The sequence below is a fragment of the Thamnophis sirtalis genome, unplaced genomic scaffold (assembly GCF_051295495.1).
Source record: "Thamnophis sirtalis isolate CommonGarterSnake01/CBP01778 unplaced genomic scaffold, rThaSir2_p1.2 scaffold_7, whole genome shotgun sequence".
NCBI lineage: Eukaryota > Metazoa > Chordata > Lepidosauria > Squamata > Natricidae > Thamnophis > Thamnophis sirtalis.
The window spans coordinates 62,319,009-62,346,611 of NW_028261387.1; the positions used below are offsets into that span (position 1 = coordinate 62,319,009).

Here is a 27,603-nt window from a genome sequence, read left to right on the forward strand (position 1 = left end):
GACTTGGAATTCTTCTAACGTCCCTTTAGAATTAAGCAACAAAATTTCTGGGGGGGGGGGTGGAACAACAGAAATATCCTTTGATTCCTGCCAATTTGGTATTAAGGGACCAACTGTAGCTATATCTCCTTTGAGACTGCAACCTTTTAATGCTCTACAGAGTAGTTATTTTATGGATGTAACTCTATAGAAGTAATTTTTCAATAAAAGATAATTTCCTAGTCTGGAAATTTGTTTTTCTCCTTTTATTTTTAACAATTATTATATATGTTTGGTTTATTTTCAGTTTCCTAGCATGGTAAGTCATGAACATATTTTTTTTCAAGAAGAGCTGTCGTATAATACAGCAGAGTTGACATTTATGTCACTTCAACAGCCATGGTTTTAAGAAAAAAAAAAGAAAAATGTTTCATTCTAAATATAAAAACAAGTTAAGTATCAACATGCTTGTAATTCTTCCTTTATTACTGTTTAGATGACTTAGACATGGATGACTTCCAGGCAGACCCTGATGATTCAAAACTTCGTACCAAGATCCAATGTACACCCAGCCCTGGTAAGAACATTACCAAAATATATACAATATAATTTACAACAATTACGCGGGTTTGACACCCCTGATCTAGCCCACAATAACCTGGAAATAAAAGGGGCATGAAAAGGTGCTACTGTGAAGAATAAGAAATGTATTTGTCACTGCATTAGGAATAATGCAATGGTAATGAATGCAACAATTTGATTACCTTTTTTATATACAGCAAAAATTTAACTTCTAATATTGGGGGGGGGGAGGAATCATGTCACAATAAGCCCTAAGACATACTTTAGAAATCACACACAATACAAAACGAAACCACACTTTGACATAGCACAAAGCGTAAACACCGCATCTGTTGAAATCACAGATGAAAATAAACAGATTTTTCAGTAATCTAGAAGAGTTTTTATTCTTCTATTTATTTGTTTCTTCCTACAATTAGTGGAAGCCAAATGCAATATCCCAAATGAACCGTTTTTCTCTGAAAGGTCAGCTGCAAAACTTTGATTGCAGCAATGACCTTAAAATGGTGAATTAAGACAATTTACCACGGCTCTGCTTTGTGCCTTTGGCCTCGGAACAGCTGCTCTCTATTTTGGTAACCTTCTGTTGGCATCGTCGTCATCATCTGTAAAAGCAAGTGAGACGATATGGATAAGACATTTTTTGAATGGGTGCTCAGCAGTTTTTGTGCCACTTATTGTTGCAGTGAATTTTCCTTCCTTTTAGTCATTTGGCTCCTTCTTTCTTTCCAGGTCCTTTCAAGCCCTGCGACCATCTGTTTGAAAGCTGGGTTGTTCGCCTGGGTGTCTGGTTGATCATGCTGGTTTCTGTGCTGTGCAATGGGCTGGTTGCAGTGGTTATCTTCGCCTCGCCAGGCTATCTGTCCCCGATCAAGTTTATCATTGGATCCATTGCTGGAGCCAATATGTTGATGGGGATATACTGTGCTATTCTAGCGTTTGTGGATGCAGTCACCTTTGGTCATTTTGCAAAATACGGGGCCAGGTGGGAGATGGGTGCAGGGTGCCAAGTGACTGGATTCCTGTCTGTTTTCGCATCAGAAGCTTCCATTCTTCTCTTAACCCTTGCTGCCGTGCAGTGCAGCTTTTCAGTATCATGCATGCGGACGTACAGAAAAGCTCCTTCCTTTGGCACCGTCAAGGCAGGCGCCCTAAGTTGTCTTCTCCTCTCTTCAGTGGCTGCAATGTTGCCCCTCTTCTCCATTGGGGAGTATGGGGCGTCCCCTCTCTGTCTGCCCCACCTGCTTCCTGATGGGAAACCTTCCATGTTGGGTTTCATGGTAGCTTTGGTGCTAGTGAATACGCTTTGCTTTCTCATTATCACTGGGACGTACATCCGTCTCTATTGCAACCTGCTGAAAGGCGAATTTGACTCTGTATGGGACTGTGCTATGATCAAACATGTTGCTTGGCTCATCTTCACCAACTGCCTTCTTTACTGCCCGGTGGCTTTTCTCACCTTCTCTTCTATGCTTAGCCTCATTCTCATCACCCCCGAAGTCATCAAGTCTGTGCTCTTGGTGGTGCTACCCCTGCCAGCTTGCGTGAATCCCTTGCTTTATTTACTCTTTAACCCCCATTTTAGAGATGATTTGTGCCTTTTGAAGCAGAAGAGTCAGGTCCAGGAAAGCTGTGCCCAGTCCTGTATTTCGGAGGATACAGAGAAGAGCTCATGTGACTCAACTCAAGCTCTTGTTCCTTTCTCCGATATGGATGATATATTTAAAGCACCGGATCTCTTTAGGCTGCCTCCTAGGCGTTCCTCGGTTCTGGATGCCTACAGCTTCTCCTCAGTGACTTTGATCCCTTGCCAGCAAAAAGCAGGTGCCAGAGGACATGTCAGTGGCTTCTCCACCCAAGCTTCCTATCTTGCCGATGATGATCTGCTAATTGCATCAGAAGCCGGAGAACAGGCAAAGAGCAACCTTTGGATTGCCTTGTTCCCTAAACCACCTTCGCCAGCCTTCACATCTCATTTATAAGAGCCAATCCACATTCTCTCAGTAAATGAATGAATCATACAAGATCCTCTCCTGGAGACACCAACAGCTTGGGCAAGTGGCTCTTCTAGGAGGAAAGGTGACTCACTGCATTTCTTCATCTCAAAACAAGGTCAACAAAATCGCATCAATTCCTTTGCAGCCTAGCCTGCTGGGGTCTGCCTCCTCCTCTCCTGCTGCAGCAATGTGAAACTTGATAAGGATATTCCTAGCTGCCTAAGAAATTAAGGCACCCCAAATAAAAGTTCATAATTATTGTGTATCTATCTGCAAGTCCAAGAAAAATAGCAAACCCAGGATAACAAGAACTCTGGCAATTCTGCCCTTTTTAGGAATTACACTGTTCTATAGCTCTTAGTTTTTATGATAGGTGGATCACTTTAGTTGATGAATATCTATCTATCTATCTATCTATCTATCTATCTATCTATCTATCTATCTATCTATCTATCTATCTATCTACCTACCTACCTACCTACCTACCTACCTACCTACCTACCTACCTACCTACCTACCTACCTATCTATCGATCTATTTATCTAAATGGTTGTGTGTGTATGTGTGCATGTTCCAGCATAACTCTGGAATGCCTCAAGCAATTTCAACCAAACTTGGTACACAGATGAATTACTCTCTGGAAAAAAATATTGTGGGAGTAAGACACCCCTAACACCCCTCGGGTTGTATGTTCTGTTAAAGTACAGCCTGTTGTGTGTTAAAATGACTTCTAGTGTACTGTCATAAAATAGCTTCTACTGTACAGTGCAGTGGAGTTCCATGGTAATGGGCCCACAGTACTCCATAAGGGGGCTCCCTCTGGTAAGGGGGAAAATCCAACATTAGAAATTATGTTTGGTCCAGACATTTCCCCCTATAAATCCATACCTAGGCAACACCAGGTTATCAACTAGTATCAAATAAAAAGGACTGAATTGAGTAGAAACATCAAGAAAACAATGTGATTTCAGTTCCATTCCCATGGTTTTTAACTAAAAAGCAACCTTTACATAGCGATGTCTCTGTCTCATAACAATCTTGTCATCTTTTAGAACTATTGTCAAAAAAGCACATGAATCATAAACAGATTACCCAATCATGTTTATCCAATGCAATGTGTGACTGCATATGTATCCACCTGTAGAAACAGAAAAAAATTCCACATAATAATAATCATACAAGGAGACATAGCCACTTTAATCAGTCAAAAACAATGCTTCTTACATGCTCCTACATGTAACTAAGCATGTATTTAAAAGTGTTTAGATCCACTAGAAATCAAATTGCAGTGATAAAATCAAATAAATAAATGATTCAACAAATAAAGCAGTGATGGTGCAGTGGTTAGAATGCAGTATAGCAGGCTAACTCTGCCTATTGCCTGGAGTTCGATACTGATCGGTTGACTCAACCTTCCATCCTTCCCAGGTCAATAAAATCAGGATCCAGATTGTATGGGGCAATATGCTGATTCTGTAAACTGCTGTAAAGAGTTCTATAAAGCACTATGGAGTGATATATAAGCCTAAGAGTTGGTACTACTGGTATTGCTAGGACAGTGACCATTCATAACAAACTCAACTAGCCTAAGGTTTAAGCTTGAACATAGTGCTATGAAAATTTGGTTTAGAACATTTAATTTTTAATTTTTTTTTTCCATTTAAGACTGGAAAAGTCATTCATTATAATCAGAGCAGCATAGGATAATCTAAAGCTAGATCCCTTTATATTCAATTGAAGCCTCTAGAGCAGTGTTTCTCAACCTTGACAGCTTGAAGATGTGTGGACTTCAACCTGGCTGGGGAATTCTGGGAATTGAAGCCCACACATCTTCAAGCTGCCAAGGTTGGGAAATGCTGCTCTAGAGGGTTTATGTAAATTTGGATAGCAGTGTTACTAAATTCATTCAGATTCAGATTCAGATTTAGTTTATTTGTATGCCGCCCTTCTCCGGGAGGGACTCAGGGCGGCAAACAACTCAAAGGGGAGAAAGGGGAACATGAAACACAATATACGTGATTAAAATAAACAAGAATCATACAGCCACACAGGTCGAGAGGGGAGGGGAACTCATCAACCCCAGGCCTGCCGGCACAGCCAGGTTTTGACGGCTTTCTGGAAGGCCTGGAGAGAGGTGAGGGTCCGAATCTCCACGGGGAGCTTGTTCCAAAGGGCCGGAACTACCACAGAGAAGGCCCTCCCCTGGGTGGTAGCCAGGTGGCATTGGCTGGTGGATGGAACCCGGAGGAGGCTGACCCTGTGTGATCTAACGGGTCTTTGGGAGGTAATTGGCAGCAGGCGGTCTCTCATTCTTAGAAGGTACAATAAATTTTCTCAGGCATTTAAAAGCTACAGGTTGATGGTACATTCCCAGATTAATTACTCACTCTTTTTTGCTAAGAAAGATAGTTATCAGCACTAATTAATAATGCATGTAGGGCATGAAATTTTTTCATGGAATTCTTATTAACATTTTAGAGTTCTGAAGGGTTTTACAGAATATAGACAGACTATAGTGGTAGGTCTGCTTTCATAAAGGTGAGAAAACTGAAAATATGGAAGGTAAAGTGGGGAATGTTGCATATTGTCCAGGTGCTTTTTCCTTCTATGTCCTCAAAACTGATCTTACTAAAATAAGAATCCTGATTACTGCAGTTGTGATGATTTGTGAAGAATCCTGATTTCTAGAATTTCACTTTCATAAAAGGATATAAATGAAAACATGGTGTTTTTCTGGGAATTATATCTTACAATCCCCAAATATGATTATTTAGAAGAATGATCCACTGAATTCAGTGAAATTCTTTTCTAGAGAAAGAATTATTAGCTGTTGGTTAAGAATTACTGGTCTTCAAAAATAGAAAATAACACAAATGATTTGTAAGCATTCTTAACACACTAAACAAGGTCAAAATCTTGAAGTTTAGCCATCACAACAGAAAATGTTATATTTAGTAAAGCACATTTAGGCTGAAATCATATACACATACTGTATGTTAATCAAATGTGTTTCTGTGTAGACAGAATCCACATCCTTATTATTTTGGAAATTTATATGTATGTGTAGTCCTCAACCAAAGACCACAATTGAGCCTGAAATTTTGGTTGCAAGTTGCAATCATTACATAGGTCTCCACATCACCTGGCTCAATTTACGATCATTTTCATAACAGACTTTATGTAAATTACCATGGTTGGTAAGAGAATCAGACTACTACTACGCTACTATAGCATCAGATTCAGCCGGCAACCAGTGAATCAACACTTGGCTCAACTGACCACAATTGAGCCTGAAATTTTGGTTGCAAGTTGCAATCATTACATAGGTCTCCACATCATCTGGCTCAATTTACGATCATTTTCATAACAGACTTTATGTAAATTACCATGGTTGGTAAGAGAATCAGACTACTACTACGCTACTATAGCATCAGATTCAGCCGGCAACCAGTGAATCAACACTTGGCTCAACTGAATTTTGTTTTTTAATTTCTCCTGCATGGATGGGAAAACACTAGAATATTTACACATACACATACACACACTTCTTAAATCATTTGTTAATTGTTCAATATCTTGATATCTGCTGTCTTCCTGACGAATAGGTGCACTTATTAAAAATACAAAACATGTAGCCGAATAATTCCAGGTTCTTTGGGTTTTGATACCATTTGAATTATTTTGAACTTGTATTCCATGACATTGATTTTCATCTTCTCTCTAATAAGATTAAACCAGATAATATTTAGAAAAAATAATTATCCTTAGTTGCTGCTTAAGTCATGATCAAATAACTCACAGAGAAAAATTCTACATCTTTGATAAAGTTCAAAATCATGGCAAGATTCCATATTATATCTGACAAAAGTATCAGATGAAATTATTTTAAATGTCATGTGTGCTTTTATCTGTACATACATTGTGCCATAAATGCAATATCCAGCATGTTTGTATATTATGTGTATATTTATATAGAGAGATATATAGCTACCATCCCTTTTATGATCCTTCTATAAACTCCTAATTTTCTTTTTTGTATATTAATTTGTAAAACATTCTTTATTGAAGACCACATAGAAAAATAAAAAAGAACAAATTTATACGTTTTTAAAGACTTTTTTTATTTTTGAATAAACACAAACAGACAAAACACACAAACAACCCCCCCCCACAAAACATCCTCCATTACAAATTGTAGAAAGTGTGTCAATTGGTTACAAAAACTTCCGTGCATCTCTTCCACAGTCATTACCTACAATTCATATCAAATCATATATTTTAAATCAAGTATATTTATATATATATTACTATCATCATACCTTAACCTTCATTTGACTAGAATTGTTTTTGCGTCATTTTATATAATATATTTATATAATATATTCCAAAGCAAAACCACATAATGGCATTCCATTAGCTCTTCCCAATATCATCTAGTAACATTACATCTTTATAACATGCTCTATATAAAAATTGGTTATATTTAATAACAGTTTCTAAACCTCCTTTCATAGTCACCATCTGCAATTTATATCAAATTTCCCCATATATATATATATATATATATATATATATATATATATATATATATATATATATATATATATATATATATATATATATATGCATTATTATCATTATCAATCAATTATTTAACTGTATCCATTATAACTTCATTTTATACATAATGCTCTAAATTTAACTAAATTTGACTTAATTTTTTATTATAAGCTTTCATTACATCAACCTGTGTCTTTCCAGTAATAGTGCAGTCTTATGTCTCTTGCCATTTGTGGCATTAGTATTCTGGTTATTTTCTTAGTAAGTTTTGTATGGACTTCTCTTTGCAACTTATTGCTTATTGCATATCTTCTATAAGCTCGAAATCCTCCATCTGCTTCTTTGATCAGCTTATCTTTGGTTATCACCATTGGTTCTAACAAAATATCTCTCCTTAGTTCCATCAATTCTTCTCTCTTTTCTTCTTCTATATTTTGAGATCTGGGGTAGAGCTCTAGTCCATCTATCTCCCCTTTCCATATTCCACTCTTTGTCAGCGTTCCAAATATCATGCAGAATTAAATCAGAGTCCAAGGCAGAGCTATCCTTAAAGTTTCAATTTAATCAGACAGACATGTTGGCAACAAAATTGTGGAATCCCAAATCTAAAGCTTCCTGGGATTCCACCCAGTTGAAAGTTCATGATCTTATCCCCACACCCATAAATCCATCACATGGTCCAACCTTCTTCAACCATGCTGGCATCTCCACCCAGCTGGTTCCGGTCAGTTGCAGAGGTACAGAGAGAAAAGATGACCTTGGGTTTCTAGAAAGAAATGACAACAACACATTCCACAATTCTACTCCTTTCTATCCCCCCTCCCAATTACTATACTAATGAAATGAAATAATAGAGAGTGTGGCAGGCCAAAGATCCTAAAAAGGAATATGACTGCAGGCCTGACACTCTTTCCATTTCCAACCACGGTCAGTTCACTGTCAGTATCAACAATTTTCTTTTCTCTTTGTTTATTTTTTCCTTCAGTTTTTAGAACTCTGACTTCCACTTTCTTCATTTGATAAACATCCTCAATTTTTCCATCAAATTTTGATGTTCTAGGATCTATGTTCTCCAATCTCTTCTCAATTCTCTGTTACTTCTAATAATTTTTGAATTTCAAACATAATCTTTTGCAATGTTAAGGTTTCTTTTTCATGTGCGCCATTCTTCCAACTTGTAAATACTGCCACTCTGGCATTCAAAACTTTTTATTAAATTTAAAGCAAGTTCATTTATAATCTTTCAAGACAAGGCTTTATTTTCACTCCACTCCATCTGCCAATGAAGCTCCCAAAAAGCACCTGTATAAACAACCCATGCTCTTCTATCACTCTCTGTAGGCAAGCTAAGAAACCTTGAAATGCAAAATCAAATGATCAAAGAGAAAAAAGAAGACAATATTTCCAAGCTTTCCAAGCCTTCAGCCTCCAAGTGGCAGTGTTACTTTCTTTCCTTCTGTTATTACAGCCCTCTTTGTATTTCTTTTGTATCTTCTTTATATTCCAGGCTTAAAGAAAACAAAATTATTAAATGGAGCAAAAAAACCAAACCCCATCCAATCCAGCATTATAAAAATAAGGAAAAAGATTTTAATCCATAGGTGTAAAAAAAAAGAATATAAAAAGTAGTAAAAGAAAAACTAATCCATTCAATTTAAAGAATAGGAAACATTTGCAAAAGTTCCATTCCGTAAAAGAAAATTTAAAAAAAAGATAACACACTATCTAATGTAGCTTAATTTCGCCGCTTGTTCTCTTGTTTTCAAATTTAATTTAGCTTTAATTTTGGGGGGGGGGTAGTCTCTTTTATAATAATATTTCCTCACCAGATGGACACACTTTCTCTGCCCATTTTCCTCCCGTTCCGGAGCTGTCCCAACTTCAGCAGCTTCAATGGCTGCGCTTCTGTCGCCAGCAGAGATTCTCCTGGATCAATCAGGGACTTTGCAGTGTCCCTGAAATCAGCAGGATGTATTCTTCCCTATCAGTCTCTTCGGGATGGTTTAGGTCCAAGATCGCACATCATGTCATTGCAACATTAGCTCCTCCTCTCACAAATTTTATACTTTTATGACTTTAATTATAAAACTACAAGACTGCAGACTTATCAATTGTAGAATGTTAATATATGAACTAACATTGCACATGTCTCCCATAACCATAAGACATGCATTTGCTGTTCCTTCAGGAGGAAAAGCATGTATATTATTTTCAATATACATTTCAATGTATATATTTCAATATAATATAAGGGGTTACTCTCCAGTATTACATGTATCTGTCATCCTGCTTATGGTTTATGTAATCTTTCTAAAAAGGCTGTTATGTTATTGGCTGTATTATCCCATGTTGCAAGTCTTACTGTGTTCTCCTCCCCTTGGATCCCCAAAAACCAGTCTGATACAATTTACTTAGCTGGTTTCAGATGATAGGTTATTCCAAAAAGGAAATTACATCCTAGGAACTGTCTTTTGGGGGATTATTAAATAGGAAGTGGAATTCGAAGACAGTGAACTAAATCTGGGCAGTGTAGTGAGATTGATGGTAAAAATTAAGATTGACCAAAGGATGTCTCTACATTTAGATCTGGTCATCTGTGTGTGAGTGCATATGTATGTATATGCTGAGAAGAACTACTAAATGGTCAGATATATTGTAGTATGCTAGGCAAGGAGAAATTGAAAATTCCTCAATTAAATGTTTGTCATACAGAAAGATAAAAAAAATAAGACTATACCTCAAACAAAAATAGCAAAGATTTTATTTTAATAAGGAACTTTATCTTGGTAGCAGCTGAACTATCTAGCTAAACTAAACTTGAGGCATCACACGTATCCTCTCAGAAAACTCTTCCCCCCTCCCCCACCCAAATAATTATCTCAGCTTTTACCATTCATGTATATAGTTCAATAAAGATGAATAAGCACTCTTCGTTTAATGCCAGTTGGGTTTAAAGAAGGCTTAAGTGCAGTATTAATAGTCTGTGATTTCAGATAACTGAAAAAAATAAACATGTAGATCAAAGGGTGTTGCTTTTAATCAAGATAATTAAATCTATGAGGAACTGGAATGTTCAGTAAGCTCATCATTTTTTTTCAACACTTCAATTTTTAAAACATCTAAATAATATTGCAATCAAGAACATAAAATACTGAAAACTACAAATGCACATAAAATAATTGGAAACATCAAAGTAAGTACCTAGAACATGATGGGAAATAATAAAATCACAAATCTACAATTGAAAATATAAAAATATTTAGAATATGGTAGTGGATAATAAATCCAGATTACCTGGGCTTTGTCAAAGAAACGTCTAAAAATCAGAGGAAGAAACTAAAGACATGTATAATGGTCTGTGGGAATACTTTTGAGATAGGAGGAAGTGCCCAGCCAAAGCCAAGAGTCAGGTAAGACACATTTCAGTCCACTGAAGAAATGGTGGTATGGAAAGCACCCTTCCTAATTCCCTGGACAATAAAGGCAAAAAGGAGGGGAGAGTGATGTGGTTTCAGATTTGCAAAATTCTATTATTATACACTTACAATAAATGTAGTGTTAATATTCATCGTTGGTTCTTGTTTGGACTAGCTCACAGGGCTGACTGCACAAGTCAAAAAGTGGATTAATAAGCAGACTTAAGAAATTGGGGAAAGACAAAGTTTAATCTTTGCTAAAAAAAAAGTGTCTTTGTTCTTTGCAAGGGAAAAGATACACACACGGCACACCACTGGGACTTTAGCAGAAACTGGGATTTTTTCTCTCCAAACAAAATCATAGAGAAAAGGAAGAAAAATTCTCAGAGCTATAAAGCTATTCATTCATTTATTCATTCAATTTACATAGCTGCCCAACTCACATGACCCTGGCATCTTAGAGTTAAAAAACACACAGACACACACAAAACAATACAAAAATGCAGGTAGTCTTAAACCTACCACTCATTTAGTTACCATTCAAAGTTACAATGGCACTGAAAAAATGACTTATGACGAGTTGTCACACTTACAACCATTGCAGCATACCCATGGTCACATGATCAAAATTCATATGCTTGGCAAATGGCACGTATCCTCTCCCGGGGTCATGTAATCACCAATTATAACCTTCCTACTAGCTCCCAACAAGCAGGCAATGGGGGAAGCCAGATTTACTTAACGACTGCATGATTCACTTAGTGATTTTTTTAAAAGGAAGCATATAATAAGAAACATCCCTTGATATCAAGTAGCTGCAAAAATATTTAAGATAAAATTCTTCTAGTGCCTTATCTATATCTATATCTAAACATCTGAAGATTCTAAAAGAGGTATATAGCTGCCAATTAAACATTTAGATTCCCAAACTATAAAAATGAGAAACGATGGGAATTTCTTTAATGTTGTCTGTATAACAGCAGCTTTTCTGCAGTGTAATTTCATATCACATAAAATATACTGTAGATCTGCTAAAAAGAAAGCTAAAAGTCAGGTGTGAAAACCCCCCACGGTCCAGGGATTTAAATTTCAAGCATTCATATGGTTCTGACATTTCCTCTCTCCATCTAATCAACTATTTTTTCCTACTAATGAAAATATGCTTATAGATTAAATACTGTATAATGTATGTATGGATTCACCTTGAAAGTTTGAAATGTTCAGATGAATATGCAGCTTGCCAAAAATAGACTATGACTTACAAAACAGCTGAAGAACATCAAAATATATACCTTTTTATATTTATTCATACTGTGGCAAGTGAAGATGAAGAAACCACACAACTTTTTAACTGTCAAAAGAAACTGTTTACAATCCATTCATAACATCAGTCATAAGAAATTCCAATTATTATGTATTCTTGCTTTCATTCTAAATATACATAAAGTGCAGTGGAACATACTCTTTATGGAAAGATTTAAAGTATGTTACAGAAATAATGTAAGATTTTATTATTTTATTAAAAAACAGACATATGCCATACTAAACATCATGTCACTGATACAGCAAGACTACCATTACAAAATGAATAAACAATTCCATTAAGCCTATTTAAAAGATGGAAAATTAGATTAAGAACGAACAGTAACAGCCACTGAAATACTATAGCAGGAAATCATTATGTTTCTAAGCGACATTTTTTGGACAATCCACTGATATTGCTTCCTTTCCTCTTCTGGGAAATACTGGAATCTTTTGGGAACTCAGCCTGGCTTTTGTGATTCTCTTCATTGGTGATTTCTAAAGGCTGAAAGAGTATCAAAGAAAAACAATGAGATGGGAAAAGAGTGTTTCATTCTCTAGTCCCAGTTGTTCAAAGAATGAATAACTTTATTCATATCTTGCAAGAATGTAAGCTTCCCAGCTTAGAATTTCAGAATCAATTTTCTCCTCTTTAAATACACGGACACTATATTTTTGCAATTCACTACAGATTCTTTAGGAACTCTATTTTACAAGTTACCATTTTAATAGCACAAACAGCAGGAGAGAAAAATCTTTTCTTTCATTGTTTCCTATCACAGAACTATATTTCTGTTCGGAATGAATAAATTATTTTCTGACACTCCTGCAGTATGAAATCCATAATGTTTTGCAAGTCATAAAAGTTTTTATATACTTTCTGTACATCTTTATTACAATGACTCAAATTCTCACAAAGGCCAGTCAGGGAGAAATTCTGGAAAGAAATATCACTATAAAAGAAATACGAATAGAAAGATCCTTCTACAAATTACAAACCTAGTATTTTATTTATGTTAGTTTGAAATACAAAAAATAAAATTTTACTTTCTGAGTTTTCTTTAATTAGAAGAAAAAAGCACTACTGCAGTACTATATTTTTTAAGGATCAAGTGCCTCCTGGTGTTTCAACTGTGTAACTACAATACTTTTTTCTCCCTAGTAAATATTGTGTAAGTTTGTACATAAATAAAACACATTATTGTTATTTACTAAAAGCTACTTTATACAATTTGCAAAACAGGCATTCTCTTACATTAAAAATCCACACTGGCTATCCTATCCAAATATGAATATGCATATTTAGATATTCAAATACATATACGTGTGTACCACTGTATTATTTCTACACTGTTGTCTTACACCGAGGTCCATGTACTCTAATTCACTTTTTTCTCAAACAAACAGACACACCCTTTCAATGTTTCTCCTATTATGAGTGCTGGAACAAGAGTAGGAAGCCTAGTCTATCAACTCTCCTCTCACTCCTGAATTCTTCCTTTGTTGGGAAAAGCAAAAGGAGTCTAAATACAGCAGGTTGCTGCCACTTCCTTGGAAGAAACATGAAACTGCTAAAACTGGTCCCTTCTGCCCACTGACCTGGAACCTGGATCATGCAGAACCAACATGTAGCTGAGGGGCTGCATATCCTTGTTTATTGGAACAGAGAAAATATTTTTGCTACAGCTGTTCAGTTTTTGTTCATTATATGTACTATACAGTTAAATTGGATGTTTTAATAACAATAGTAATTCAGCTCCAGTCTTCTCTAAACTATGATTCAAAAGTTTCCTGTTATCCAAATCCCACTATACTGCTTCAAGTGAGGAAAGGTACTGGGAAAGGTGAATGAAGAATATCAGGACTGTATGCCAAGACAGGACAATCATTCAGTGCAAAAAGCAGACACCTATATCAGGAAGTAGAGTTGATCCATCCAATTAAAACTGAAATATTAAAAGTTAAACCAAGATGATGGTAACCTCAGGATGAAAATCTTCCTGTCAGTCATCCTCAATGTAGCAAGCCTCTCAGGGTCCCAAACCAAGCAACGCAGCAGGTTTTAGAAAGTCAGGAGTGTATTAATTACTGCTCAGATCTACCTAAAAGTCATCCTCCTGATGGTGTTTACTAACCAGGAAAGGCAAGCATCTAATAAACAACTAGCTGCCCTAACAGTCCCAAGGACCCTGTCCACTTCTTCAGATCCAACTGGATCAAACAGTTCTCAGATAACTGGTTAAATATAATCCCTAAAATAAAAAAAAATCAGAGACCTGTTAAGAGACAAGAAGCAGTTTAAAGTGACATTTATAAACAATAATTTCTAACAGTTGCTGAACCAATGGTCATAAATCAAGAACTACTATATTTTACTCATATATTAAGCATGTATGTTCCTGAGTCACGTACCTAATAGACGTCCAAATAAAATATGGTTGTAATAGAATAAATTCCAAATTATTTTTACCCAAGGAATGTTTTACAAAATCAGGCACTAATACAATAACCTGTCAGTTGAAAAAAATATGGATTTTTCCTTGACATTTTGAGTTATGCTAACCTGGCCAGGAACCCAAACTCCTCTTATACTGCCATCCCAGGAAACACTTTGTTTTTCTGGCAAAGATAAAATCCAGGATATGTACACCATGGCACATTCAGGACACTACAACTCCACAAACTCATTTACAGGAAAATAGACAATTATGCAATTGAGATTTCACTCACAGCAAGACTGCACATGTGAAAATTAACCAACACCCCATTCCTTAGTAACAGAAGTAATGTATTTCTTACCATTGTTGTCTGGCTTGCATATTTTTCTGTCCATTGTCTGGCATTTTTGAGAAATGCTTGCTTGTTGTATTTATACTCTGAAGACTAGACATAATAAAAAGGGCAAGAAAAGGATAATTATGGCCTCTCATCTTAACATATAGTTATATTTAATGGCAGATTCATCTGACAGCTTGGAAGACTTCACCTTATAGATATATATAGATATATATATAAAGACTAAACTTTGAAAAATGCCTTAATGGTTTATATATTGCATGTAACGTGTGAATTTTGTAACATGAACACTGAAAAAATCTATTAGCATATTTTACTACGCCATAAATTATATTCATTGACTTTCTATCTGAAGAATATCGTGCAAATAAATATGAAGAAATCACAAAGTATCTCCTTATAAACCAGGCAATTTAAATTTCTAAAGTACAGTATATTCCAATTAAATAAAAGAATGAAACCTACTATGTCAGCCATGAGAGGGTCATCAGGATTAGGTTCATTCATGAGGATCTGGATGGAAGTTAGCAAAGTAGCAATGTTCAGGGATGGCCTCCAAGCACCCTTACATGCAAGAATAGAAGGAAAAACATATTGAAGAAAGTAAGTTACCCTCCAAGATTTTTCAAGTATTATTGCAGACTGAGTATTTTAATTGGCTCCCAAGTTATAGAAGTGTAGCCAATAGTAAAAGGGTTGCAGAGTAATCTCATCTCTTAATGAACATGCACTTCTTTACCTTCTAACCAGTTAGGCATATACTTTTTCCAAGGCAGCCCTAAGTTACTCAGTTTAGTTTATGTACACAGTAGTTTTCTTTTCCGATATTCAATGGCTCTTAGAAATCAATTAATATACATTGAGCTTAATAAACTATTGGTGGATGGAAGTAAGCAAGATGTACATTTTTAAAAAAACATAACATTGGTAACTTTCTAGTTTTTAGGTTTATGGTTCTGGCTGTAGTTCATAGCTTTATGGATGCTATATCCATGAATAATAGTAATTCATGTGTATGGTGAAATAAACATATTGGAAAAATATCACTTCACACATAAGGCTCTTAAGTTTTATAATAAAATTACTTCAGCATGACAAACCCAGTAAGTGATCTCCTTGTAGCAATATGCATGCCAGGGACGGCATCCTGCACAGATAAAGCCATTTATATCAGTAACCATAGCAGCTGTCATAGATCTCCATGTTAGTGTAATTTTATTTAAAATAATACAGCATCAGCCCTCCCAAATAGAGTAGGCTTGGAAACCAGAGGAGCTAATGCTAGCTTTATTAGGTTATAGTAGCAGAATCTCAAAAGTTTGGATGTGATTTCCTTCCCTTTATCTTCACAAGAACTAAGCCACTCAGTCATTGGAAATGAGATGGGTAGCAAATAAATTTTATAAATAAATAAAATAAAAACTATGGAGAGTCATGACTGAGACCCTTTCTCAAATTACATTTCTACACCAGACCAGATTTTATCTGACCATTGTTTTGGTTGAGGTTCTTCCTCCTGTTTCTCAAGGTTATTTCTTCTGCCTATTTCAGATAATGAAGCTAGAGATAAAATTAAAGTCCCGTTGTCACAGGATTTTAGAAGAAAAGAGTGCAATCCCTGCTATTCATTATTCCAGTGTGTTATAAATTTCATCCCAGTAAAACCATCCTTGGAGAATGAGATTTTTAAACTAATGTTTCTGGGCCATTTTCTTAAGGATAATAGAACTGCAACTTATAATAGAAGCAATGCAATGCATTACCTTGGGTGGTAATCTAAGAACATCCAGGCAAATTCTTCCAGCTGAATCAATGTTGGGATGATAAATGGGAGTAAGAAACCGCATTTTTGGAGGTTCAAATGGATACCTATTTCAGAAATAGTTCTCATTATTAGAAAAGAAAGACTTTTTAATGGGTTACAATCTTCTTCATTCCCAAGTCATTTTTCAACTTATACTTGTTACTGAATTTACTACAGAGAAGTTCATTGACAACTTTCTGGTTCCCATTCCAATCTTTTAAAGATTCATAGTTAATATGCCCATTTTATATGGCCATTTGTTTTAAATTTCAAAAACACAGATTCAACATTTACCTTTCAGGAACAATTACTTCCAAAGCAAAAACTCCTTTTTCGTATGGGGTATTTGTACAACCTAGTATTTCTAAAAGAAAAAGATACAAGAGATGTCAACACTGACCTCTTTAAGTAACTGTTGCACTTACTGTAAAAACAAAGTTAGATCTAAGAAGTGATAGTAGTATAATAATATCTTTAACATCTGTTCTATTCAAGAAATTCAGTTGACTAGGAACAAAGAGCACCAAAGAGTCTGATAATTACTGATTATTCAAAGTTGGAAAATAAATTAGGATACATTCCGCAATGGATTTCCACAATTTCAAGTACAGGGTTACTGGCTAAGAAAAAAAATAGAAACTACAACTACTACTTGAAAAGGGAGCAACTTTTCTATTTCCTTTTATAAAATGATCACTTGTTTTCTATCTTTTGCATATACAGACAGAAATTCATAGACACATATTTTTCTTCTACATTAGCAAAGAAGGTTTCTTTATTCTGAAGAAAAATGTGGGGCGGGAGTGGAGAGGGGCAAGAGCCAGAATAGAAAAAAATCATATGGGCTTAAATTTCTTAAGTATCTATAGATCCAGGATAAACAGATTAATAAGAATAAATGTTTTTATCTTTAAAAGGATTGAAATCTATAGAAAACAAAATCTCAGAAAACAGACATGCGTGACTGTTTCAATAACTAACATTTAACTACTTTTTGAAATTATAAGTAAATTATGACAGCTCTTTGCTTTTTCAGTTTTAAGATTGAGGTTATTCTTAAATACATTTCATGTTATTTATACACTTTGTAAATATACTATCGTTATACCCTGTTTTCCCAAAAATAAGACCTCCCTGGATAATAAGCCCAATTGGGCTTTTGAGTGCATGCACTAAAATAAGTCCTCCCAGAAAATATTGCAACACAGCAGCGGCCATGAGGTGACCAGGCTCGCCGTCTCCTGCACCTAAAAAATAATAAGACCTACCCGAAAATAAGGCCAAGCACTTATTTCAGGAGTCAATAGAAAATAAGTCTGTGTCTTATTTTCAGGGAAACACGGTAGTATATTAGGTATTGCTAAATAGAAAAATCTGATAATGTAAAGTTTAAAGGTATGTAAGTATAAGCTTTAATATTTATTATGCCTTAGATTCAGTTGCAAAATGATTCTTCATAGTACATAGTGGCACACACAACAGATGCAACGGCTTTACAAAACAATCAGGCCCTGTATTTTTGCCATATGCAATTAATTTGTGAAATTCATTTAGTCACATTTATAAATCCTTTAAATGACTGATACCAAGCAATAGTCAATGCCAATTGATAATCATCATTCAAAACAAATTCAATCATCAGAACACAGTATGACAGCTTTTTTACCCTCATCTATTAGAAGTCTGTGATGTGCTCACTTTAAAGTTACAAATATTTATTATTTTACCAAAGTACAAATTCTTTCATTCAAGCAAATAATTATTTTTCCCAATAATTATTCCATTTGATCCTAGAATCACTAGATATTTCCATCTTATGATGTTGAAATATATTCAATGGAATCTACTCTCAAAGAAATTTAGGTTTAATTTAAAATAAATAATAGTTGCATATATGAATACTGAAACCAGAGATTTGATTTCAATTTTTAATTTAATAACACAAAATATAGATTGTGTGCCTCAACAATTGTAATGTTTAACATAGATTATATGAAGCCCTATTTTCTTGCAAAGTTGAAATCACCAAGATGATAAAAAATCAGGTAGAAAACACTTATGGAAAAAATTGGCAGGTTTTAGATATCTTTGGTCTGAAGGGCTGTCGTTTAGAAGGTAGGACAGGATTATCCAGAGTCGTTGCAAAAGACATAACATAAAACAGTAAGTTTAAATTACACAAGGCTTCATTTGAGCATTAAACAGTCCTAATGCTGAAAGTTATTTAACAATGGAACAGGCTGGTATAAAAAGTGATGGACTCCCTTGCTAGAGACTAGATGGTCATCCATCCATTGGGGATGCCCATTGTAATAAATTCTGCACTGGACAGGGTGTTTGACCAGATTCTTTTTTACAGCTAGAACTGTAAAAAATAAGACTTGTAAGCAACATACATTAAAAAGATGATTGCAATTGCAACCTAAAAATAAATGGAATATAATATTTTGTGTATGTATGTGTGTGTGTGTGTGTGTGTGTGTATGTATGTATGTATGTATGTATGTATGTATGTATGTATGTATGTTTGTATTTGAGGAAATACATACGGGCTCGAAGATCATTTAGATTTACATTCTGCCAGCAGGTAATTCCTGGGGGTGGTTCTGTGGCCATTAACTGCAGCTCTCTCTTCAGCCGTGAAGCCCTTTGCATTGTACTGCAATGACATAAGCAAGAATTCTACAGCATTTAGTTCCTTTCTTTTCATTTCCCATAAATCTTCCTGAAATCATAAATTTTAGTATAAGACATAAACTTTCATAAGCGGCAGTTCACTTACTCAAATGTTGCATCTCATGAAAGCTTATATACCTTACAACAAAATGTACTGGTGTTGAAAAATACTATGAGGATCTTTCTGGTTTTTAGCTACTATAGACTAACCTATACCACCACCACCACCCCCACAATTTTACAAATCTTGCAATAATCCTCAGTAATGATATCATAGTATAGATTGTTTTAAAAATGACACAGGCTGTACAGAACAATTAAAATATTTTTTATCTGAAAATACTAATACAGACCTCATAATAACTATATTCATGGAGAAATTATCAAAAGCATTTCCACTGATCAGCAGCAACCATACTAAGTTGACCCACTTAACCGGCCTTGGATAGGACACAGAAAAGTGGATGTGAAGTGGATGTTCAGATGTGAAAGTATGGCATCTTTCCTCCTACCCAGAGTCTCTTCTGTTAGGCAAATTATTAAAACAGTAAGACAAATAAATCAAGCAACCCAAAGAGGTTTTGAAGTTTGGAAATGATGGAACCTGTAATCCTATACTTATCAACAGCATCATATTAGGGAAGCCTTTTGATTGCTCAAGTATCCAAGGTTGGGGCTGGTGCCCTGCCTTTTTCCTATTTCCCCATTGTGTCTGCCCAAGGAAATGAGGGACCAGGAGAGTTTTACTGTTGACCCAAGGAGTAACCCGGGTTTAGTGAGCGAGACTACCCCCCCTCCCACACACATATACATTTAGACTTAGCATAACTTTATTGTCACTTTAAATGTACACTAATCGGCATACATTAAAATGAAATTTTGTTGCATACCCACTACATAAACACGACAAAATAAATACAAAATTATGCATAGACCCTCTTATATTATATCATATTATATTATACACACGAAGGGCTCAAGAAGGCATTCTGTCAAGAGAAGGGGGAGCAGCAATTTAATAATAACGTTAAGATTTGAACATACACACCCTAAACTATGGTCGTTTTCTTCCCACCTCCCTCCGCCACGAACCCTCTCAGGACCCGCGCGCTCAAGCCTTTGCTCGGACCACCGAGAGTACGATGCTGGACAGCAAAGCTGCCTCCTACGAAGGGAAGGAGTCGGCCCCGCTCGTTTTTTCGCCTCTGGGAGACGGTAGGAGTCCGAGAGCCGAAGACAGGAATCTGAATATCTTCCCCTTTAGCAGCCCGGAAAAGAACCCGCAGAGCTCGGAAGCCAAGCTGAGGGGAAACTTCGGAAAAGCGCGCCACAAGTTCTCAACCAGTAAGAGCCAAGATGTCAAACGGCTTGCAATATCACCGGGCAAAAAAAATGCCCATCAAGATCTGACTTTATGCCGATTGGCTATTGCAAAAAATTGTTTCCGCCTCAGGAGTTTAAATCGGCGGAGCAGCTGTAGGAGGAAGTTGTCACTTGGTTAAGGTTTCCGGACCGGGTCTGTAGTGAAGGTATACCGAATACATTCATATATCCTTGCCTAATGGTTTTACAGTTACAGCTATCGTCACGCAACCACCACTCTGCGAATTTAAATGTCTCTCTCAGTTGCTGTTATATTCGCACATCGATGGTTGAATGACAATCGGCGCTCTACTGTAAATCACTAGGAAGAAATGGTTTTGTGGGCTTATGTTTGTGGTTATCAGCATAAAGGTGGAGCAACAGGAACTGGCAACATTTAAGTCAAGAATTTACCTTATAATACTAATTCAGGTCATTCAGTAGGGATCATGAGCCCAACCAAATAAGATGTATTCTCCAAACTAGACTTTGGGACCTTATGAAAGAACTGCCAGATATTCTATGGCTGTGTGAGTGTGCACGTCTTCTAGTCCAACCCCTTGATTGAGCAGGAAACCCAATATCATTTCACACAAATGATTATCCCGTCTCTTTGAAAGCATTCAATGATGGAGCACCCACAACTTCTGAAGGCAAGCTATTTCATTGGTTTATTGCTCTCACTGTTAGGAAGTTTCTCCTTAGTTCTAGATTGCTTCTCTCCTGGGTTAGTTTCCAACCATTGTTTCTTGTCTTGCCTTTTAGTGCTTTGGAAAATAGTTTGACATCACCCCTACCCCATTTTTGTAGGATCCCTCAATTATTGGAACAGTGCTATCATGCCTCCCCCCCTCCCAGTACTTATCATTAGACTAGACATACCCACTTCCTATAACCATTTTTCATACATTTTTAGCCTCCAGCCCCCTAATCATTTTTGTTGCTCTTCTCTGCACTCTTTCCAGAGTCTCAACATCTATTTCCCCCACAATTCTGTGGGTTGGGCTAAGAGAGAGTGACTGGCTCAAAGTCACCCAGCTGGATTTCATACCTAAGGGGTGTGTGTAGATGTAGAATGTAAATTCTGATCACTTTGGCCTGCTAAACCTAAAATTGATGTATTTAGTTTTAGAATGAATATCCCTACTGTGACATATGTAATTTGTCCAAAGGATTTGTTCTTTCAGATGAATTAAAAACTATTAATAAAATGTATACGTAAATATTCTTTTTAAGCCGGCAGTAAATTAATCTGCCAAATTGAAAAAGTAGCATCATGATCAAAATCAGAGAAGAGTTCTAATTTCCCTTTTTTCCCCCAAACAGGAAGTACTCATATCAAACCGGATATCCTTCTTGCTAACTCCCGGAAGCTAAAAACCTCCTTCCCTCCAAGTGGCTGTAAAGGTAGCAAAATGGCGCCCCTTTATTAAGAAACGGAAGTAGGACGCTATGAACGGAAGTGTACAGGAAGTAGCTGTTTAAGGATGTACAGCGAAGACAAGAGAGTACGTCCATTAGAGTGGATTTAAGGGTTAACCCTTGGCAAAGGAGTGATTGTCATCTCGGATTAACTTCCGGGATTTAATCCTGGGCTTCCCCACTTGCGATGTCCGAGATGGCGCTGGCGGTAGTAGCTACGAATGGAAACGGGGAGGGACAGCCTGCAGTTGACACCCCATCGTAGTGAGTATTGAAGGACATTTTCTTCCCCAGCTCTCTGTTTGCGACGGGCAAGGGGCGGAGGGGAGGGAGCCGACGTAGTAACCGACCACATCAACTATCCCGGTTGGTTGCGAAGACGGAGGGCTCGGCTGTCTCTCTAAATTGGAGGGAAGCAGCTCCGCGTTTGTACCCGGCTCAAATTCCAGGGCGCCCCGTAGTTGCTATAGGTGTACCCGCTGATCCTTCGCAAATCCTGTACTGTAGGGGTTCCTCGCTGATTCTTGAGAAACATGGCGAAAGCCATCCCTGCCTCTTCTTTTTCCGGTCAGACGTGTCTCCTTAATCAGTGTTCCTCAACCTCTTTAAGAAGGTTGAACTTCATTTCCCAGACCTAGCTTAGCCTAACCTTAAACCGTGCTGGCTGGGAATTCTGGGAGTTGAAGTCCACTCATCTTGAAGTTGCCAAGGTTGAGAACCATTGCCTTAGATCACTGTTTCTCAACCTTAGCAACTTGAAGATATGTGGACTTCAGCTCCCAGAATTCCTCAGTCACCTTGCTTGCTGGGAATTCTGGGAGTTGAAGTTCATCCTACTTCAAGCTGCTAAGGTTGAGAAATACTGCCTTAGATAGTCATTGAAAGGTGAGGTGGTTGGGGGAAAGGCTGCAATTTTTATCTTCCTGAATCCTTAGTGGGCAAAGTGCGGCAAACGCAATGTGGTTTCAACAGATCTGAGCTTATTGGTAGGGATCTTATTAAGTAGATCTGCAGAGTTTGGAATGTCAAATGTTTAACAGCAGCCATCAGGGAAATATATATGTATGTATGCATGTATGTATGTATATGTATATATTATAAAAGAAATTGCTGAAAAGAAGAAAGCTTGGGGTAATTTGGAGCGAGTACTTGTAGAAAAAGACTGAAATTCTGATCTGAAGTAAAATGTTGTAGGTCCAAAATGGATTTCATTATATGCTTACAATTTGTGCCTAATCACAGTTTGTGCATCTCAAAGAATAAAGGAAGACAGTGAAAATAATACTCTAAATTTGAAAGCATTTCTATTATGTTGGAGGCAAATAGCTCTAGACTTTCTATTGGCCTGATTGATCAATCAATTGATTCCATTGAATGTATATTACACTGCATTCAAATTATCCCACCTTTATTATATTATCTAGAACAGGTAGGTTCTGTTTCCCTTCTACCTTCTACCTTAAAAATATTTTAATTCATTTGTTCAAAGAATGTGATAAGATCTTAGGTCCTATTTAAAAAGCAAAAAAGCAAAAATAATAATAATAGAACAACTGTTGACTGGAGGAATGGAGAAGTGATATAATCAACAGTGAGAGTGTGCCTTCATTTTTCCTTCAGTATTAGTGTTTAAATTACATTTTAGTGCTTAAGTTGCATTAAGTTACATTTTAATAAAACTAACATAGTAGGTGGAATGATTATTTTTTCTGTAAATAGTCATTAAAAGGCTGTTGATAGTATTCTAAATTTTGAAATTTAGAAGAAATCCTACTTAAAGTAGAATAATGATTATACTCACAAAATCAAAATATTTATTTGAAACTTAATAGCTTGTTATAAGAGTAATGGATTATATATATATTTTGTCTTTTAAGTATTACAGAGTGTGTATATCAACTAGTTCAAATGACTGGGAAGGATGGAAAAAAAGTTTTGAAATTGTATCCAGCTTCTAAACCTTTAAATAACTTGAAGCCTCTGGTTCAGTCTCCAGTCGTGTCTCATGATGTTAAAGGAAATGTTTCACTATCTGTTCATGATTATGCGAAGACTTCATTTGCAAGTACTATTACATCTGCTGCTGCTAAAATCTCTAAATTAAAGACAGTTGAACCCAGGCGTTTAATTTTACCGAAGCCTTTAAATCAACTAGAACAAGTTAATGTAACTATTGTTGTAAAACAAAATCCAATTGCATTAACAGTTTCTGGCATTCAGAGTAGTTATTCAGCTGATAGATCATCTTTGCAGAAATCTTTTGCTCCAATTTGTTTGGACACAAACACAACAGTTGTGAAAATGGAAAATACTCCACTTTCCATGAAACTGCCAATGTTACCTTCTGGCCCCCAACTTCAAATACCTGCTCATGCTAAAGTTAAAACTCTTCCAGTTTCTGTTTTGCCACTAGTAGTTCAGGACAAAATCCTAGCTGCAGCCTCAAATGCTTCAGGGACAGGTGAACATATCAATGCACCAATTTTTATATCACCAGTAAATACAGTGAAGATGCTTGCTTCTGAATCATTGGAAACAAAATCACTGGGAAAAGTATCCAGTTCTTTAATACTGGCGACACCACAGAAGTTTGTCAATAGCTCTGCTAGTATGGAAAATAAGATGAGTCCTAGCAAATTGATTGTTCATGAAAATTCACAGTCATCAACAACTTACCTTGTCCCTGTAAAATCATCTAACAAAGTTGCATCTAAGCTCTTAATAACATTGACTGACACGAAAAATACCAAAAACAATTCTACCAGTATTTTGCCTATTTGTTCTAACAGCCTTCATGAAAGTCATGCAAATATGCCATCTATAAAAGAAAATACTCTATTTATTTGCAACGGAAAGGTGTATTCACTGGCTAAAAAGAAGGCTAATATTTTATCAACACTCAAGCCTATCAAGCAAGAAAGCACAAATGTCAGAAAACAAACATCAGAATTAATTAGTTCAGTTACGGACAACACTATATTAAATCAGATTATCAATCTTGTATTATCAAAAAATAAAAGGATTTCATCTAATGTGAAAGAACCCAAATTCAGTGACAATACGATACCGTATCTAAAATCTGAAGTAAATAAGGATTTTAAAGTAGAATCGACACCTTCTACCTCACCACATGACAATTTTCAAATAAGCAGCATCAGGCAACATGAAGCAGTGTCCACAAGGAGTAGTGCTTCCATTGGGATAAATGTTGCTCAGAAATATATCAAAAAAGAAAACACGTATGATAGTACACATAAAGATCTTTCTTCTAAAGCAGCTACTGATCCTACATCACCACCTGTGCTACATCATGCAGTCAAAGAGGAAGAACAAGAGGTAATTATTCATATCAAATTGTATTTATATTGAATATTTATATTATTGGGATTGTGCTCATATCTGCCAATATGATTAATGGAAATGAAAATGAAATATTTTTTTCTGTACCAACCTCTTGAGGAATAATTTGCTGAAGGATGTTGGCCTGGGTTTCTTCCATTTTTTTATAGGCCTCACAATTTTAGATCATCAGGTGATCTTTTTTGATAAATAGATGCTTATATTTTATAAGATATCTTTTTATATTCAGTATTTACATGTTTATTGACTTGTAAATTACTTTATGGAATAAAATGATTGAAATGAGTAATGTTTACTATTTTAGGTGCAAATAACTTCAGGAATGCCAATTTGGATGAAGCATATCCAAGAACAACAGAAAAAAGATTTTCTCAATCTTCAGTTGAGAAAAAAATTTGGTCTCTTTAAAGAAGAAAGAGTTTATCTTAGGAGAGTTTCATCAGTTCCATCTAAAAATTCAGAAGCATATGTATTTTCCAACAGTGTACAAATGAATGACATTGATAATTTGATGTCTATTCCTGTGAAAAGTGAATCTGAAAAAGAAGAAATGGTACGTAGAATATTACATTTATGATTAATATTCTTTGATACTTATCCCTAGTAACAACTAGTATGAATAATAAAGCCTGTCACAATGATTGACTGGATTGTTGTAATATCATTAAATGTTTATAGATTCATTATTATTTTTACAAAATATGTGTTTTTCAAGAAAGGTATGGAAGTATTAAAGTAACATCAAAGTATATGCCTTATTTATAGCTTTTGACATTTTAATGCTATTTTTAGTGTTTTGTAACATCCAAAAAGGAGGAGATATAGTAGTGAAGCAATTTGAGTACTTTGACTTTTGAACGTGAAATAATGTCCCGCTACTTTTTTTTCCTTCATGAAAAGTGATATATTAAATGTACCATGAAACTGTTAAACAGGGAAGTTGTCAGTTTTATAACCAATATAAACCAATGCAGTGATGCCTTAAAAGAACAGTTTTAGGGGGCCATGTGCTTATCCCTTCCATCCAAAATAGGTTCCTTTCAAGGACTTCCTCCCAGGACAAGCAGTAGTGGCAGTAAATCTAAACTAGTGGACTTTTTGAAGTTGCATGTTAGTTTAGGAAGAGTGTTTCAGAAGGCTTTGAATTCAATAGAATCAAAGCTTTTCCTGGTATGTTTTCTACCCCAGTCTGTAATACACCTCCTTTTGACCCCTTCCAATATTGGACTTTCTAACATTAGAACATCTTCAAAGTAGAAGAAATGTGTTTTTAACCTTAGGAAGAAAAAGAGCTTAGCTTAGCTTAGATTTTATTTAGAATACTCCGTGATTAATATTGATCTGTTATTTAAGTGAGTAAATTCATTTCAAAACTCCTTGGGACATTGCCTGCAAGACATTGAGTTGCATTCTGAATAGCTGTAGATTGGGTTGCTTAATTTATATTGTCACAATAATATACTACTCTTTTTATTCTTTATTTACAGATAATTGGAGAACAAGGAAGAAAGTTGAATAAAAAGAGGAAGACAAAAGCAATACCAGTTTTAGAAAATCCAAAGAAGAGAAAAAATGATGTTACAACAATGCAGAACTCCAACTTTGAGTGCAACAGCTCTTATTCAGTAATGGAAAACTTGAACAATTCTTGCACACAGAACTTATTGGAACACAAGCATTCCAGTTTTCTTCAGTGTCCTCATGTCTCAAATCCTTGGGTTTGTAACAACTCTGAAGAGAACAGAGTTTTGAATTCTACTTCGAATTGCCATGAAAGTGAAACTGCTCTTGGTGAAAGTTCTTTCAAAAAGGATATTTTTTCTTTCACCCCCCCAGACTTGGAAGAAACAATAAAAGATGAGAAAATAACAAGGCTTAAATTATTGCTGAGAGAACGAGAGGCAGCCTTGGAAGCAGTTCGGAAAAAAATGCATCGATGTTAACAAAGCTAATTTGCAAATTGCTGGAATGTTACCTGTTGCTGTTCATTTGACCTATAATAAATCTAATTTTCCTTATGTTTGCATAGTATTAATAGGTACAAGTATGAATGAATGGACTCCAATTCCAAGACAAGAAGTATGCAAATCTAGAATCTTATTGACAAGAATATAACTTGCTGAACAATTTATTTAATTCATTATAATTTTTATAGTCAATACAATTTATATTCATGCTGATCATGATCAGTCTCCAGACTCTGGTTTCACAAATGAAATATAAATAGAATTCTTCAGTTGCAAATGTTTCTAAAGCATAGGACTAGCTTAATACTGTCAGAAATGTACTAGCTTAGATTTTATTTAGAATACTCAGTGATTAATATTGATGTTATTTAGGTGAGTAA

General features: G+C 35.7%; 3 protein-coding genes across 5 annotated transcripts in view; 2 read left to right on the forward strand and 1 right to left on the reverse strand.

Annotated features, from left to right (window-relative positions):
• Window positions 1-2,948, forward strand: part of LGR6 (leucine rich repeat containing G protein-coupled receptor 6) — a 135,448-nt gene extending 132,500 nt beyond the window's left edge. The window contains exons 15-16 of the mRNA XM_087720226.1: window positions 476-556; window positions 1,294-2,948. Of these exons, the coding sequence (XP_087576352.1) occupies window positions 476-556; window positions 1,294-2,543 (1,331 nt within the window). The 3' untranslated portion in view covers window positions 2,544-2,948. The remainder of the gene's footprint in view (window positions 1-475; window positions 557-1,293) is intronic.
• A 4-nt stretch (window positions 2,949-2,952) lies between these two features.
• Window positions 2,953-20,711, reverse strand: UBE2T (ubiquitin conjugating enzyme E2 T). 2 transcript variants are annotated; one of them, XM_087720227.1, is made up of 7 exons: window positions 20,161-20,711; window positions 18,986-19,095; window positions 16,731-16,800; window positions 16,396-16,501; window positions 15,098-15,196; window positions 14,636-14,719; window positions 2,953-6,278 (listed from the first exon to the last, which is right to left on the reverse strand). In XM_087720227.1, the coding sequence occupies exons 2-7, from the start codon at window positions 19,089-19,091 to the stop codon at window positions 5,973-5,975; spliced, it is 771 nt and encodes a 256-aa protein (XP_087576353.1). In that variant the 5' UTR covers window positions 19,092-19,095; window positions 20,161-20,711; the 3' UTR covers window positions 2,953-5,972. The 2 variants fall into 2 exon arrangements, with proteins under 2 accessions (XP_087576353.1, XP_013921583.1); XM_014066108.2 differs by lacking the exon at window positions 2,953-6,278 and adding an exon at window positions 11,932-12,341.
• A 1,125-nt stretch (window positions 20,712-21,836) lies between these two features.
• LRIF1 (ligand dependent nuclear receptor interacting factor 1) lies at window positions 21,837-27,274 on the forward strand. Of its 2 annotated transcripts, none has more exons than XM_087720229.1 (4): window positions 21,837-21,982; window positions 23,774-25,232; window positions 25,561-25,809; window positions 26,744-27,274. In XM_087720229.1, exons 2-4 carry the CDS (start codon window positions 23,805-23,807, stop codon window positions 27,197-27,199), a joined length of 2,133 nt encoding a protein of 710 aa, XP_087576355.1. In that variant the 5' UTR covers window positions 21,837-21,982; window positions 23,774-23,804; the 3' UTR covers window positions 27,200-27,274. The 2 variants fall into 2 exon arrangements, with proteins under 2 accessions (XP_087576355.1, XP_013921854.2); XM_014066379.2 differs by having other exon boundaries at window positions 21,839-22,160.
• Window positions 27,275-27,603: the final 329 nt, after the last annotated feature.

Coding starts and splice junctions, on each gene's coding strand:
- LRIF1 (XM_014066379.2), top strand. CDS start 22,084: ATGTCCGAGATGGCGCTGGCGGTAGTAGCTACGAATGGAAACGGGGAG. Junction 22,161..23,773: donor GCAGTTGACACCCCATCGTA/GTGAGTATTGAA, acceptor TTGTCTTTTAAG/TATTACAGAGTGTGTATATC. Junction 25,810..26,743: donor AATCTGAAAAAGAAGAAATG/GTACGTAGAATA, acceptor CTTTATTTACAG/ATAATTGGAGAACAAGGAAG.
- UBE2T (XM_087720227.1), bottom strand. CDS start 19,091: ATGCAAAGGGCTTCACGGCTGAAGAGAGAGCTGCAGTTAATGGCCACA. Junction 15,197..16,395: donor TTCTTAGATTACCACCCAAG/GTAATGCATTGC, acceptor CTTGCATGTAAG/GGTGCTTGGAGGCCATCCCT. Junction 6,279..14,635: donor ATGCAAGCCAGACAACAATG/GTAAGAAATACA, acceptor TAATCTTATTAG/AGAGAAGATGAAAATCAATG.